At 38.8% G+C, this 17306-nt stretch overlaps 1 protein-coding gene across 1 annotated transcript in view; it reads right to left on the bottom strand.

The window, feature by feature from the left end:
- Positions 1–16902, bottom strand: part of SREK1 (splicing regulatory glutamic acid and lysine rich protein 1) — a 33054-nt gene extending 16152 nt beyond the window's left edge. The window contains exons 1-4 of the mRNA XM_027882156.1: positions 16557–16902; positions 9843–9976; positions 2227–2342; positions 766–930 (exon numbers count right to left, since the gene is read on the bottom strand). Coding sequence (XP_027737957.1) covers positions 766–930; positions 2227–2342; positions 9843–9976; positions 16557–16717 — 576 coding nt within the window. The 5' untranslated portion in view covers positions 16718–16902. The remainder of the gene's footprint in view (positions 1–765; positions 931–2226; positions 2343–9842; positions 9977–16556) is intronic.
- Between the last annotated feature and the right edge of the window lie 404 nt (positions 16903–17306).

The raw sequence follows: 17306 nt of genomic DNA, 5'->3' as shown, positions 1-17306 counted from the left end.
AGTTCTTCATCTAGATTAAAAAAAACCACATTTGCACAGAATTTTGCACTTTTCAGGCAATTCACCTGAAATAACTGATGAGGAATTTCCTTATACACCTGCAGCCAAGCCGATTGTGACTTTGACTTTTGATCAATTAAAACAAAAATATCCAAACAATATTAAAAGACTTAGTTTTATCTGGCTTTCTATTATTTTTCCTTTTTTTTTTTTTATTATGATCAGTAGTACTTTTACACTCAGTAGTTACTTTAGCATCAAAAAACTCCAAAATGTAATACTTATACTGCTATAAGTCAAGAGTAAGTATTTTTCAAATAATTCAATCAAATGCTGAAAACACAAGTTGCTGACCAAAAGGTATTTATGCTAATTTTGCACTTTCCACTAGGACACATCACTCCATCTTACTAAGCAACTGCACAGTGCTGTGGGAAACAGCTACCATGATCTCATGACTTCTGAGGCACTGCTAACCTAACCCAACTGGACATTTGATCAGCACACACAACTGTTGAGTGTGTTTCTTGAATTCAGCTACAGTGTGACTTCTCTGACAGAACGAATTCCAGAGCCTGGTCTGATCTGATTGGCACAGGAGCATTCAAAATATCATGAAGAGGCAACAAAATTGAGGGGGTTTTGTTTAAATTTGTGTTGCTGTTAACTAATGTAAAATCTTAAACAGTTAAGATTAGAATTCATAAATTACAATTTCACACCTTCCATTAGTATTTCCACAACACAAAAACCCCAAAAAGCTACCTGGGAATTTAGGTTTCCAACATAGACCGTTCTCCTGATTTCATCAATTTTGGATGGATCCACATTTCCCATAATTGGCGGTTGTGGTATTTCTCCCAGTGCTGTAATGTTAGGGTCCAATGCTGCTGCTGGTATAGCCCCTAAAGTGCCAAGTGAAACACCAAGCTGGAAAACACAAAAACAGAATACAGTTTGCAACCACGCACTGGCTTCTTAATACTTGCCTGCCTTGACTATTTGTGTCAAAATAGATCTAATAAAAATAGGCAATACTTCAAGATCACAATACAGCAAGTTTTTTTACAGTACAAAAATATACCCATAAATAACCTTCTATAGTTAAGATTTGCTGTGGATTATCAGTTAACATCTTATCAAAGAGGTCTGGAAAGGGACCAGTGTATACGTAGTGCATCAATCACAAAACATATAGGTTTGAATATCTAATGCTTAGATTGAGCAAGATACCTTCAGACACTGCTAATGTTCTTGGTTTTTTTGACACAACAAGTATTTGGACTAGACAAGGAATGGCTTAGACCTTGCCCAGCAAGGATAGAAGGGAATTTGCAATGCTAGTGCTGACAGGTATCAGTCCATCAAAGGGAAACATAAGGCACTTTTTGGATAAATAAATCATGTAGGACAAGATTAATTACAGCTGAAATGCAAAGGATATTGCATCTAATTCAGTCTTCTTTCCCTCACTCCTAGAGGAAAATATATCTCTCATGTGTGGAACTGAAAACAGCAATCTCTCCTGGGAAATGTTAGAAAAAGCCTCTTAAAAATCACTACAAAGTTGGCCTACTGAGTTCCTGGTTTGAATTTTATTTTCACTACCCAAAAAGCAACTGCCTTTCCCATAAACAGATTTTCTAATTAGCCATGAGTAATTTTTTTTTATGTAACAGAGGAAAAACTACTCTAACTTGAAATTTTCCGTGAGTAAACTATAGGAGCTTGCTGATGTCAAGAAAGGCTTACAGAGGCAAAGGTGCATTGAGCAGAAGTAGCATTACCAAGATGCTACTTTTCGTAGTGAAAAGATTGTTAGACAGTTAAAAACTTTGCTGTAGAGGTATCAAGTAAAATCATCCTACTGCAGCAGTTCAATATTCTGAAAAATGGTGTTACTATAACTATTATGTTTTAATAAATTTTTAGGAAGTGGATAGCACTTCCACTTGACCAAATAAATGGCTCAAGGGTAGGACAACAATTAAAATGGATAACAACCAAAACCAGTATTTACCCACTGTTTTGCAAAATAATAATCTGAAAGAAAAACCCAGAAACGTTGTGCACGGACATCTGATGAATCCTCATCAAGCCTTTAGCACCACAGCTAAACCCTCACTGCAAAATCCATGGATCAGATAGTTCTTGTTCTCTGAACACAGGAAAGGCTATAGAGTACAGAGGAAACCAGAAATTAGACAGCTACTGAATTTTACTTACTGTAGTCAAAGGGGTTGGTGTAGGTATAGGAAGCAACCCTGCACCAGGCATCAGACTTGTCATAGTAGGAGCAGGCGCCAAGAGAGAGAGGGCTTTGGCTTCATCTGGGATTTTACCTGAAGAAGCAAATGACAGCATTACACAGAGTTGGAACACTAAACAGATGTTACTCTATGATTTTACAATTACCCTTGCATTTAAAAATGTAATAAATAACAATGAATCTATCTACCAGATCCTTACAAAGAAACAAATAAGAACTTAAGTTTTTCCTTTACCCTGCTCTACTAGGAAAAACAAAAGTGAGAAAAATTTCAAAGACTAGCAATCTCATTAATGGATTATTATTTTAAAAACTGAATAATGTATATAATTATTTAACACTTTGAGCTATGGGTCACCTGTACTGGAAACTTAACGTTCATGAACCAAACGATATCAAGCATGGACGCTTTCCCAGGGCGATGTTTTCGCGGTGATCGAAAGTTGTTTTACACATGACAACCGTTCGTGTTGGCTGCATCACTAATAGCACACAGAACATCAGATACAGAAAAGAAGAACATTTTTTAAAGTTTAATCCCCAGAAATGGCAAATAACCGAATCAGCAAAAGAAAGAAAAACAAAAAAAGAAAAAAACAAGTATGTGCTAACTGAAATTTGTGCTCTTCTTCATTCCTCTGGTGCTACCTACTTAGAATGTAAAAATAAGCAAAACATAAAATAAAAAACCTACTGAACTACAGTGACTGCATACAATACATACTACAAGTGAACCTGAAGGTGGAGGAGAGAAGAGCAGAAAAAATTTAGATTTGTACTGTCCACATTCTAGGTTACCTCAGTTTATGTGAAAATTACTTTAAATTTACTGAGACTGAAGAAAATCGTAACTGATCAGCTAAGTAAGCTGTTTTCCCAGAATATGTATTCCCTGCTATTTCAACCTGATTATAACCCTACTGCCACGTTTAAAGTTTAAGTAACAACTAATCTGAATTAAATGCAGGTTTCATTCAATGTTAGTCACAATTAGACTATTAAATGAACCCCAAAAATCTCAAAAAATCAAGATTTAATAGTCAAAACAATTAGGATTACAATTAAACGTACACTTTCAATTTGAAATGCAAAGGGATTTAAACTAGTACAAACATTAAACACTAAAATAAAAACCTACCAAAAGAAGCTCTAATTATACTAGATATCTATGATGTGTTCAACATTACTGGCATAACTGTACATTTGCTAATCAGCTAAGCCCTTCGCTATTCCCATATGGATTATAATACAGTAAATGCTCTTATTTAAACATTGTTCTAATCATCAAGGAACATACAAAAGCTGTGCCAGTGGTTTTCACTGCTTTGATTCAAACTGTGTATGTTTTAATTTATAAGACCTCTGAATTCAAAATTAAAAATATACAAATACTTTTATCAAAAAGTAAAACATGAGGTAAGTTTCAAAACACCACACAGTTTTAGCTATGTGAGCTCCAACTCACCCCGCAGCAACTTTTAAAAATGGAATGAAAAAATTTTTGCAAACCTGTTTTACAGATCTGCAGGAAAGACTGGGTTACAGTTGGATATGACCAAAGAACAGAAAAAAATCTAAATTAAATTGAATTTATATCTAGCATGGGTAGAACAGAAAAGATAAAGTAACAGTACCCATTTAATTTCGTGCTTCCTATTTACATTTATTTTATTTATGTTAAATTTTGAAACACCTTCCTCCTTAACATGTAAGAAACCACTTGATTTTGCTATCTAAAGAAGAAAAATAGGAAAATTGTTAGCACTTAAGAATTAACTGTGCAATAATGAATTCCAGGGCTTTTTAAAAAAAACATGCATGAATCTAAGCCACCATCACAATGTTCAGCACTCTTCACAGATCTCATTTTGAAGTCAGGCATGCAATGAGAGGTGTATCTAACTGCTCAAAAGGTACTTTGCTGCATACCCTCCCTGATATGTTGCTAACTAAAAGACTTTTGAATACACAGTTCCAGCAGCTGTGCATGCAAATTAGGCATAGAATTATGTACCAGTTCTTCTGCAAAACTACATACTGAAGTGTTTTCAAATGACTAATGAACCAGAATTTATCCTGAACAGTGAATATCTTGCAATTCGTGCACGTTTCTATGGATCATGAGACATTGCACAAGTAATGGCAGAAATGGCTCCTGAAGTGGTGTGTCTGCATGTTAATTGAGATCCTTGGTCAGTAATGTACATAAGCATATGCCTAATTCAAGTATGCACTTACATACAGCCAATTCAACACACACTTAACCAGATAAACTTACAATTAAGCACTTAGCTTAGGCAGTTAGCCCTTTTAAACAGGAACTGAGTTAGGCACATAACTAAGAAGGACAATGAGTCAAGACTGAAACAGAAGCCTAAACTTCAGGCATATGCATCACGGCATTGAAATAACTGGAACTACTAACAATTTGCTCTAATGTTGTTAAAGGAATCCACTGAACATTTCAGTTCCGTTCACCATTATAGCAGCTCAAAGAATGAATAGCATGCATATGAAAATTGTCAAGTTTGCAGCATTATACCCAAAATACTTTGGTCTTTAGCAATGTAAAGTTTTAGAATACAAAATCTCATCCATCAGTTCAACACCACAATAAAAGATTATTTATTTTGTTTTCAAGAAAGAGAAAGGGTCTATCTCTACAGACAGAACCCTGAAAATTTGCCTGTATATTCAAAGATACTGCCTTTTTGAAGTATCTTTTCCAGATTTTAAAACCAGGCCAAAATTCTATGGAACACTGTTGTGCAGAAACAAAAATCTACAATGTCTTGAAAATCTACTTCCCTGGTTTTTAAACAGTTTTGAAAAACAACCTAATATGCAAGACCAAATACCCTCATGAGTTACAGGCTTTAAATCTTGGAGTTTTATCTCTGTGAATTTATTTATAAAATGAAATACAAGCTCACAAAAATACAACAAAATACGTGGGCTTTGACACAACAGATTAGCATAATTTAGTTTAAACATGGTATTTAAAAGCTGACTTTTCCATTCAGTTCTGAAATGAGGTGAAGATATTTATTTCCTAATGAGGGAAACAGACAATATAAATATGCCACATCTATACCCCATTTCTTAGAAGCATTTCTGCTTAGTAAATTACAGGTTCTATGATCAATTATTTATTGATTCTTCACTTTGCAAAGGAATCTGAAAGCAAATGTAGATTAGCTCCATATTGCCTACAGACAGTTGTGATTGCTATTTTTTTTGTATCATCAAAGTCTTAAGAGCCGTAGTCAGCCTATTCTATACCAGAATCCATTTTGATGAAGGCTGAATAGAAGTACCTGCGTCAAACAAGTACTAATTACAGTATTGTTCCTCAAGCACTCAGAAAAAACTGATTTTCTACTCTTTTTAGTGAAACTACACAGTTAATCCTCACCCCAGAAAGTGCGTCTGCAATAAGTTTGCTCATTTTTTAAAAATACTGTTCACGTCTACTCTAAACATAAGAGTACTTATTTTCCTTCCATTTTAAATCAACGGAACGTGTACTCTTACAAATAAAATACTCTGTGTGATCCAGCTCATGAATCTTAGCGGATTTAGCAGAAGCGAATAAAGAGATGACAGCTACTGGCAATTACCTCAACTGCCAAATCCAACACAGATCATCAAGCAAAGCTCTTTTCAGAGTGAAACCAATAGATGCCAATGCAGCTGGCTGGGAAGAGCAACGCCTGAAGACTAGACACAGCACCTTGTTCACCACTTCTGTTTCAAGGTTTCCATTTCACAGGAAGTAAAAACATCATTTAGGGATGAGAACCATCTCAATCACTCCAGCATGAACTGCCAGGGCTTCTGAGACTGCGAGATGATGGAGAAAAGACTAATTTTCTGACTTTTTTTTTTTTTTAAAAAAACCTCTTTTTCAAATAATTACCGCTGCAGCATGTCAAAAATGCAATATATACACACAAACACACACACACACACACACACACACACACACACAGAACTGATTCAATCTTCTCACAAATAACAGTGTTTAAAGACAATGTGTCTCACATAACACATTCCAACCAAAATTTCAGGCTGCATTTGTACTTATGAGTGGTAAACAGTCTTTTCTGAAAATTACAAAAACAAAAGGATGAAATCTTCCTGTCACTGACCTCACTGCAGCAAGGTTTCATCAGAAGTAAACACATATTTCATGACATTCAATATTCATAGAAGTTGTTTCAGAAATAATTTTAATCTCATGGCACTAGACATAAATAATCAGCCTTCTTTTAAATAGACATTGCAACCTAAAATAAAACACTCTGCTGAGGAAAAATAGCAGAGAAATATTATGACTTTACTTTCTAAAGTTGGTTTCTCCAGAAGTATGAGTCTCAACTGTCCCTTTCCAAGAGGAACTCATAAAACACAACATATGAAAGACTGTACCTCAAAACTGACATATTTTTCACTGTTCCTGCCTTCTGACACGATGTGCTAATCTGCTGAATTTAGATGCTTAAATGTCACAGCATTGAAAATTAATCATATTCTAAGTTCTCTGTATACCATCCACCATTCATAAGCAGTTTTGGGTCAACTTCAAGATCAAACACTGTGAACCCTTTACAAACATCATTTTCACAGAACTGAAGTACTAGTTCACAAGTACAAGGGTAAGAGATTTAACGGAACAAAACAAAAAAGGGACAAAATAAAATAAAAATAAAAGAAACAAAGGAAAGAAATCAAAATAAAATAAAAACAGAGACAGGGCGTCCATCTTCAGCAGGCCAGACTTCGATCTCATTTCCCCCATGAAGGTTTCACTTGGCGGCAGGTTTAGTGGCATGGCAAACAATGCCTAACTCAGGCAAGTGTAACAGGTCTGCCTTGGCCAGTCTAGTCATCTAATAATGCACAAATATCACACAGAGAAAACATACAAAACCAAATTAATAGTCAAAATCCATCTACCAGATAATGTGGACATAAAATTTAGAATGAATAGGGTGGCATCTTTGTTTAGCTTTCAACCTTTGTGTTTTCAAAGTATATTTAAAGAAAAACCTACCAATACACACACATAAAAAGTCATAATTTGACAGCTTAGTAATCTTACTTCACTTACAATTACATTTGTGTTAAATTGTTCATTAAATCTCATACAATTAAGACTGATTTCATTCTGTAGTGATTCCTTCCTCATACATCCTTGATTTACCACTGTTTAAATACATTGTCAATTTCAGATTTTTTTTTTTTTTAACCAGGTTTTCAGAGTTCATTTTACCTCTATTCTATGTTCAACTTAGCGCACAAAATGTTTTATTATTGGCACTGTTGGACAATTACATAATTTTACCTCCTGGCAGAATAAAGCCATCGCTACTTTTAAAGCCTGTGATCCACTCCACTGGCTCCACTAACAATGCATCATATTATACATATTGAATCAAAAACCTTGAGCTGTGGTCTCCAAAGTCATATTTATTCCACACAATAAACTCATCAGAAAGTTAAATCTTTATAATTCACATATTTTTTTAAATGAGTGATTATAATAAAAAGTTACATGGAAACAGCATTCTCTCATTAAAAAAAGAAGCTACCGCAAAGCCCAATCATTTGTTCACCTAATTATACATACATTTCTGTGGAAATGGAGAATGATTTTGAAAAATGACATTTTAATACAGTTTCTCAGAAACGCCTAATAAGTCAGCTACAAATAGAGTCGGAACAGTATTTGTCAGCACTTTGATTTTTTCTCCTTCCATTCATTCTCTACCACCAACAGACAGAAGAAACGTAGCTTTACCTGCCTGGTGCCATATCATGTCGGGTAGTGATCTCATAGAAGAAAAACACCAGAGGTGTGTTCACTCATTAGGCAACAATCCTCCCTCTCTGGCAGTACTGAACCAATGTTATCAGTTTTTTGACAAAAAGTGAAACTAAGATCCTGAATAAACCTTAGTCAAGGTATTTAGGGGCAATTTTCCAATTGGGGATTCTGATCCCCTTAGCCTATACACAGTTGCAAGTGGATACAGCCATATTCTCTTTGTGGTTTTAGAACAAGTTCAAAATATGAAACTGAAAAGGCCCCAAAACAAGGCACAAAAGCAACTAAAAATCTAGGCTTTACAAAGACAAATGTGTTATATGCCCCTAGTAAGAAGGCTGCAAGAATAGACAGGTCAATTGTAGGTCAATTTGGCCTTTAGCGAAAAGTACTTAGAGGGTTTGTGAAATTTTGAAGATTTGGCAGAGTTTGCTAAGAACATCCCAGATGATTATTACAGAGGCACTAATCTCACACTATCTAGATCATTACATGGCAAACATGCCAAGAAACAGTACTCTGGGACCATCATTAACAAACTCAAGGAAGTTAACAGTATTTTTCTGAACTCCTGCAGTTAGAGATGTTAATAAGAGGTATTTCTGGACTTGCTGCAGTTCATGGTTCAACCATTCTATATATTGTTCATGGCAAAGCTACCAAGTTGAAAGTGAAGTCAGGTTCACTCCATCAGCTGGAATGATTCCACCCCAAAAAGGCAAAAGGGCCAGACCTAAACAGTCAGATGCTCGATTCCACAATGATCCCAATGAAGTCAATGGGGCTCTGCTTAACTCCAACAAGAAGGTCTACTATAGGACCACGCTTCAGGTAACTGTATTCAGATCTAGGATACTATACTAACAGTACTATCTTGTATTCAATACATTCATGAAAGTGTGGCCTCACAGCTAGGTAAACTAACATTTGCCAATTTAGTATTCATCAAGCATTTTATTTTATTAAGAATTTTAAGAGCATTTTATGATGGAAGCATTCTGTACAGATTACTGCTTATTTAAGAAGATATCTAAAACCAAAGAGAAGTACTGGTATAGATAAGAAAAGCTTTTCATGACACACAAAATAACATTTTCTACAGTAAAAAGAAAGATTGCCTCTAAAAAAAAATAGCTAACAGGTAAACATTTATATTCAAACACTAATTATCACCATGAATGCTAAATATTTTAGTTTAGATGACCCTAAAATGGCCAAATGCATATAGCCAAATGCATATACTGCATGTCTACAAGAAAAAATGGGGATGCACTCTAAAACAATGCAAAATAATCAGTGTCTTCAAAAAAATCTCAAGTCAACAAAAAATCCACTACACCAAAGGTGATACATTAAGATTCAAACTGCAATGTTATTGTGCCAGTAAACTGTCTGATCGTTTCAGAGCTCCATTGACTTCAGTGAGCACTCTGTATAAGAATAACCTTGCCAACACAAACCATAGTGAATTCTTTTACTTTTTTCCCCTCAAAATATGCAATAATGATGGGAAACTGAATTATCATAATTTAAACCAACTACCTTACTGCTAATGCTGAATTTCAATTAAATCTATATAATTGGGTTTTCCCATTCAATTTTCAATTTTGATTCAAGACTTTTCTCTCAAAAAGCAATAAAATAAAATAAAATAACAACAGAGTACTTTTTACACAGAAAGCTTAAAACACTGAACAGACACAACAAAGACCAACAGTACAGAAGAATGTCTAAAATACCAACCTTCTGCGCAGGGAACAACTATCAAAGCTCTGTCAATAAAAACCGTGTTAGTTAGATGCTGGGCCACACCAACACTTGATGCTTCGCGAAACTTAATATAACATACTTTGGAGGAAAAAGCAAGAGGGGCGTTGCTGCAAGATAAAAGGAAAAAGAAAACAATCAGTCACATTAAATAATTGCATGCATGTATTTTTAACTGTTACTCCTTAAGGGAAAAAAAAAAAATTTTAGACTTCCTAGAAAAGTTAGTCATAACAGAAGAGTATAGAAATCTACTAATTTGTACTTACTATGCCACTGAAAAAAGCATAGTGAAGCACCTCCTTCTTTTTAATGAAAATAAAGCTTGTTGAGGAAAGTCAAACAACAAACCCTGCCATTTTTCAGTGGGTTCTTCAGATACTAGCCTGTAATAACTAATATTTTTTCTTTGGTTTTCATAAAAGCTGTTTTATTAATTCTTATTATGATAAAAGAAATTCTTAAGAGTTCTTTCAAATATTGGGTCTTAGTTGACTAATATAACAAAATTCCTTTTTATCACCTGCCCTAGTTTGGCATATTGTAGCCCAAGGCAGCACTAGATAAGGTAGGAGCAACTCACCATTTGGCTACAAAAGGGAAGAAAATTTGCTTTTCCATTAGGCAGTATACCAACCGAGAACATGTAAATATGTAATCTTGATCGAAACCACAGAAGTTTGCTTTAAAAACGGATTCCCTAGTCAAGGTTGTGACCTTTATCTGAGCAGCTTATTTCTTCACATGAATGAAGTACAGGTGACATTTTTAAAGAGAGTGTAACAGGATATTGCTGGAATATTAGCAATTTCCATTTGAAAAGACCATCTGCCTTCTAGCAAAGCAGAAACTCATGGAAAATGCACTGCATAAACTGTTTCAACCCTGGTCCTGCCTCAACCCAAACTGAAAAACTTGTCAACTTTCTGGAAGTACCAGCAGCAGTTCAAGTTTAACCCAACCCATTCTGTAGTCCCTTCAAATTCCAAAGCAGGTACTTCCAAAGTTATTTCATGAAATTAATTAGATTTCAATACTTAACAAGTTCAAAACCTTTAAAGGTATTATTTCATCCTATTAATTGCAAAGATAAACCAGGAAGTTCAGAGGCATGCAGACTATATGTTTCACAGACAGTATGCTTCTGGGTACCAGAACCGTAACGCCTAGGTAAAATATCTAAAAAGATGATGAAATTCAGAATGGCATTCAGAAACACTTATCATGGAAAATTCTGTAAAGACACTGAGGAGGAAAAACTAAACAGGGCATGGGAGAGACAAACATGAAAGTTAGCCTCATTCAATTTAGGAAAAAATTACAAGATGACTACATTTCTTTTACACACTTTGTCTGTAGTGGCCAATGTATTCAGGACAGAAATAATTGCATAGAAGGGCTTCTGAGCCAGCTGTAAGGTCTTGGATCAGATCAGTTTCCAATATCAGAAGTGAAAGCAAGCTATGACTTTTTCAGCACTCACCAGAAACTCTGTTGATGACAAAGCCTGTTTATGGCTACGGGGGTTTTTCTATTTGGTTGGGTTTGCTGGGGGAGGGGAACCCAAGGTGGGCAGGAGGAGGGGGTGTTTTGGGTTTTCCTGTTGTCACTGTTTGCTGTTTGTTTGTTTCTCTGTAAATACATGTCAGTGTTACAACTCAAATGGTTGAAGCCTTCACTGAAGATTCTGTGGTCCACACTGTTGAAGAACCACAGAATCATAGAATCAACTGGGTTGAAAAACACCTCCGAGATCAAGTCCAAACCTTGATCCAACACCCGTGGTTATTAGACCATGGCACTAAGTGCCACATCCAGTCTTAAAATCCTCCAAGGACGGTGAACCCAACACCTCCCTGGGCGGCCCATTTCAATGTCTGATTACTCTCCCTGTAAAAATTTTTTACCTAATATCCAACCTAAACCTTTCCTGGCAGAGTTTAAGACTTCTAACATCGCCCAAGTTTTTCTCCTTTTTTTGTTTTCATTGCCAACTCAAGAACATAATTCTGTTCCAAGCAGTTTCAGGCCCCATAATAATCTTTATAAATTTCAACATCTACAAAGCCAGCTCTGTGTCGTGGTTTTGCCCACCAGCCCATCCCTGGGGCTGAAGATGGTTTTGTCCAGGTAATTTCCAGACAAAAAGGCCAATCAAAAGTCCAGTAACACCTTTGCTAATTACATCTTCAAGAAAACGGAAGAGAAGGTTGTTGGCGCAGTTGAAATTAAAAGCAGCAGCCATGTAAGGGAGAGGAGTAGCGGGCCCGAGTAGGGCCAGACTCCCTCCTCCCCTGGCTTGGGCCGGGGTGGGGGGAGCAGGTGCAGCACTGAAGTCTTCCCTTCTCTCTTGTAAGAGAGTGAAAAAAAAAAAAAGTTTAAAAGACGAACTGCTTGGACAGAAACCGCTGTGGAAGAATTCCAGCCGAAAGATAACGGAGCTTCCAAGGTCAAAGCTGGCAGCTGAAGCTGCAGCAAGAAAAGTAAAGTGCGAAAGGGGGGGGCTTGTTTCCCCCCCCTTTTCGCTCTCTCTCTCTTCAGCAGGGAAAAAATTGAAAAGTAAACCCTGCTACTTCTAAAAATTTGTTGGAGTAAGGAGACCCCCCATACAGCTGATAGAAGAGTCTGTGGATGTACCAAAGAGAACCAAAACTTCATGAAAAGGACTGAAGTGAGACAAAGTCCTGGTGGAGATTTGTAACCCTGAGGGAAACCTGTGCTGGAGCAGTGATGACTCAGGTGAGATACTGAGATCCGTGCGTGTGTGGATCTATACTGCTGTTGAAGATTTTATAACCCTGAGAAATCTCATGCTGGAGCGAGATGGCCCATGTGAGATGTTGGAATCCATGTGTGTGTGGATTCGTGCTAGACCCATGCCGAGAAGTCTATCAAGGACTGTTCTCCCATGGGGAGGGACCTCCATAGGGAAACAGGGGTGAACTCTTAAACCATTATCCCCTGTAACCCTGTGGAAGAAGATCCATAGTAAGCAAGTGTCCCCTTGCAAGCCTATGGAAGGAAGACCCTTCGGGACCTGAGTAACCTCCAGTCTTCAGTCTTAGCCCAGGAGGGGGTAAGCCCAGTCCTGGAGGCCAACACAGAGCGAGAAAGAGAAAGTTCCAGCTGCAACGAGAATACTGCTGCTACTGAAGATCTATTACTAGAGAGAGAGGGAGAGAGCTGGCACTCTGAAAATAGAGAATGAAACTATTTCTTGTCCTTGGACTAGTATAAAAAGAGAAGAAGTATTTCTGTATATATATAACACTTCAACTTGAGTAGAAATTGTTGTAGATATAATTCTTTAATTTTTAATTTATTAGTGGTTTTTACTTTCCTAGTAATAAATATTTATACTATTTTCCCCAATTCCTGTCTCTCTTTTGTCTACAAAAACTTACTCTCAACTAGTAGTAATTGTGTGGGGGGTGGAAAGCAAAATTAACCCAAAGCAAAACCACGACACTCTGACAAGTGTGTTAACATTCGTCCTCCTGTTTTACTTGGATTTAAATCACAAAAGCTACGTTCAAAGTATGTTAAAAAATATTCATATCTGGACACTACTGCAAATGAGGTTCTACAAAGAAGTCTTGGTACCAAATCTTTTCTGAGGGTTAAGAAGGAGAAATTCTCTATAAGGAGACCATCTCTGCTAAAAGCACATTAATGATGCATCTACATCAAGGGAAACTATTAAGATCCAAAAGAGCTAAAACTCTAGAAGGTTTCAGAGTGATTGAGTCCCTTTTAGGAAATGAGCCTCTGAAATCTCCCCAGCAGCCTTCTTAAGAAGTCTTTCCTAAAACAGAAAAGTCCTATTCTGTTTTAATTCCTTTTGTTGCTTTTTTTTTCTGCTAACCTTTTCTGAGGTTGGACTGAAGGAGTCATAGCCTTCTTCCTAGGGTTAAGCAGCAGTGACACCAAAAAGCAATTTTACATCTCTGATTGAAGTTTACTAAAATCCAGTTTCTTTAGGAAAGAAAAAAAAAAAAGGGGGAAATAAATATCTAAATAGTTCTCAGACACTTCTGACATTTTTCTTTTACTTTGTAGGAAGATAGCAACATTCCATCTCCCACTAACAATCAACTGAAATATTTCCTAAGACTCCTATTCAGAAGTCTACAGTAAAAAAATGGAAGAAAAAACTGGCCAAATTTTCTTCAGAGGAGTGATGTGTGGAGGAGACAACAAAAATTAATAATTAATGGTATAATTATGCAGAGGCCCTGTGTGTTTTGCCTCAAAGGCCTCATCTATATTGCTGATACTGCATGAGGTAACAATGTCTATCGACTGGACCACAGAGGTGACAAATCCATGTCCCTTTGTTGAGTTAAGTGAAGGTGGCCTATCCACCTGTAAGGCACAAGTGAGAGTGGCGCAGTCTAGTGGCACCCCTCAAAGCTAAACCAGGTTTTACTCAGCCACTAGTAGTCACGGACAGAACACCGTTAGGCTCTGAACTAGAAGAGGCCACAAAGCCCATCGCCAAGGTCTGGTATGACATGTGTCTCCACCTCTCAATGTCTGCTGGGTTGCAATCAGAGTGGAGCTTCCTCGTGGCAGAACACAAGAGGTCAATCCCGTCTTGCCCTTGACTAGGGAAGGGTTACAACCAACTAGCCCATTGTCCAACTTCAGGTTAAAACAAAAGTTTATTTTGAAACACTTGAGTGTTCTAGCTTCCAAGATCACTCCAGACCATGCAGAAGCAAACTGTGTTCACAGCAGGACTTTGCACACCTAATGGAGTTTGTGCCTCCCTGCTTTCAAACAACTCATTCTGCAAAAACCCAACTGTTGCTCAATAAAGTTGTTCAACATTTAACTGTTCAAAAATCCTCTTTCTTGAAGACTTATCCTTATAAATGTGATTTTGAAGGCCAGTCTGAGACACAGACTTCAGCTGGGTCACAAGTGTATCACAAAAGCACAGCTGGGAATAGGAATCTAATTACAGGCATCACTGATCTCCTCACAGGCTGAAAAAAAATGCCACACTGTGGGAGTAGCTAGCATACTGGAGAACATACCCAAGGCAAAAGACCTGTCACATCCTGCAAACCAGCTTCACATTTTAACTGTACTGCAAACCGAAAGGGATCAATAAAACTTTTTGCCTGGTACACCTTTGCTTCCCAACCACTTGTCAATGAAACATTATTTCCTAAATTTATCACAATGTTTTCAAACATATTTTCAGAAAGTCAACAGGAGGCACCTCTTTTTTTGTTTCAAAAAAAGGACAATAAATAATTAATTTTCTCCCAAGGTAGTAATTTGAAAGTCAGGTGAAATGTCCATACCCGTCAGGAAAGGAAACCTGTATTTCTAACAGTTATGCATAAAAACTGTAAATAAACCAAGAGTAAAATACATAATTACAATCCCACATCCTGTCTCTTAAAACTTAGTTAATCACGAAGAACCAAATTTTATAGCTTTACAGCCCTGACATTCCCAAGCTAAATCCTACTGGGGTACTGGATTTTATTATTTTACATGTATATACGTACTCTGGCAAAACTGCACACATCAGCACAAACATTTTTTATATATGAGTGTCAAAAAAGTACCTATTTGACTAAAACCTAGTGAAAGATAAGAGCAACAGCTGTAACAAAACAAAACAAAAAAATCAGTCAGGAGAAAACCTATATATAAAGAATCAATTGTGGAACATCTACAAGGCAAAGCCCCAGAAAACTGCATAAAAATCCATCATATACCTAATAAAGCGCTTAAAAATCAGTAAGGCTGCTTTAAGCATATTACGTACGTATATTAAATAGTTAATTTTTGTGAATAGCTGGCATTCAAACATATTCAGACAAAATGTAGCTATATAAGCATTGATAAGCACCAACTTTTTGGCTATTCAGCTTTGTAAATCGAAATTTGGTCAATCTTCTTTTTATTAAAATTCAAGTATGTGGATGCAAATTACTCCCTCTCCTTTCTGCTACTTAATTATTGTAACAAAATACACAGTTTGAAAGGGCATGTCTGTTATTCACTTTCCAGTACAACTGCTGCCTAAAGAAAAAAAATATTTATTTTCCTCCTCTTTTCTGCTGATTACCACCTACTCGGGAGAAGCAGCACTGTTATGCTGAGAGCCTCAGCATCTCCCACCTCAGCGCATCCCTCGCGAACCGCTACAATTTAGGGAAAGGTAGAACATTCATGATTAATTTACTGCACAAATCTTATGGGGAGCACCTCCGAGCAGAAGGCAGAGAAGGTTCCGTCCGTCTGCGGAACCTCAGCTATTCTGGCTTCTGTTCGACCACCCCCATCTTGGAGCAGAGCCCTTCTAACATCATCATCTAACATAGCGGGGGGAAAAAAAAGAGTAAGGCAAGCGGGCGAGGGCGGGCTGACGGCTCCCTGGCCCAGCCGCCCTGCACACAGCCCGACCGAGGAGAGGACGGCCAGCTCCACTGGGTTTCCAGAAGGGAACAGGCCCGGCGCCGCCATCTTAAGTGCGGGCGCAGCTCCTTCTCCGCCGGCCCGGCCATAGAGAGTGGAAGAAGGCACGTGACCCCCGCCCGGTGCCCGCACTCAAGATGGCGGGCTGGGCCTTCTGCTTCTCCCCTCCCCGCCGCCCCCCGGCCCCTCCGCGCCTCCTTCTCCTCCCGAGCCTCCGTCGCTGCGGAGGCCGGCGCGGGCCCCACTTACTCCGGGGGATAGAGGCGCAGCTCCTCTATATCTCCCAGGAAGCCGAAGAGTGTCCGCATCTGCTCGCTGGTCACGGCCGAGGAGAGGTTGGTGACCTGGATGACGGACGTGGGGCCCAGGGGGAAGCCCAGCGGGACCCCGATCCCGCCGCTGTTCATCATGGCGGCGCTTGCTTGGCCGCTCCGCGCGCACCGTGGAGGGGGCCGCGCACCGATGAGCGCGCCGTCGGCGGAGCGACCCCGCGGGCGGGCGGGCCCTCTAGCGGCGCACTCCGTGCTCCTGGCGGAGCGCCCCGGGCGGAGGGCGGCCCCTGCCGGCTGGGGCTCCGGCTCGCACGCGCGGGAAGAGCCCTCGCTCCCCGAGAGCCCCTTGGCCCGCGGAGCCGCTTCCCCCGAGCCGGCCGGGCCACGGTGTGCAGGGCGGGGCTGCGCGGGCCCCGCCCAGGAAGGGGCGGGACTGAGGGGGCCGCCCCTGGCCTTGCGCGCGGGGGCGGCGCCCCGGAGACCCCGCGGTGAGCGCGTGTGGGGGCCGCGGGCGTTCCGAGCACCGGCAGAGCCGGTTTCACATTTATTAAAGGCTCTTCGGTGGCCAAGGGCGGTAACAGACAGTTGACTCTACGGCTAAAGAGGTTGTAATACAGTAGGTTGCTAATGCTTCTATTATATCTTGACTGGAAATCTGTCCCAACTAAATTGACTTTACCTGGAGCTGTAGTTGGAAGTTCTCCTGAAAAATTAAATTGGCTGGAGA

Source organism: Empidonax traillii, unplaced genomic scaffold, assembly GCF_003031625.1.
Source record: "Empidonax traillii isolate 1590-97213 ecotype Southwest subspecies unplaced genomic scaffold, ASM303162v1 scaffold8:size5222938, whole genome shotgun sequence".
Lineage (NCBI taxonomy): Eukaryota > Metazoa > Chordata > Aves > Passeriformes > Tyrannidae > Empidonax > Empidonax traillii.
Note: the sequence above shows the minus strand (reverse complement) of the source record. Positions and strands in the feature narration are given on the sequence as shown.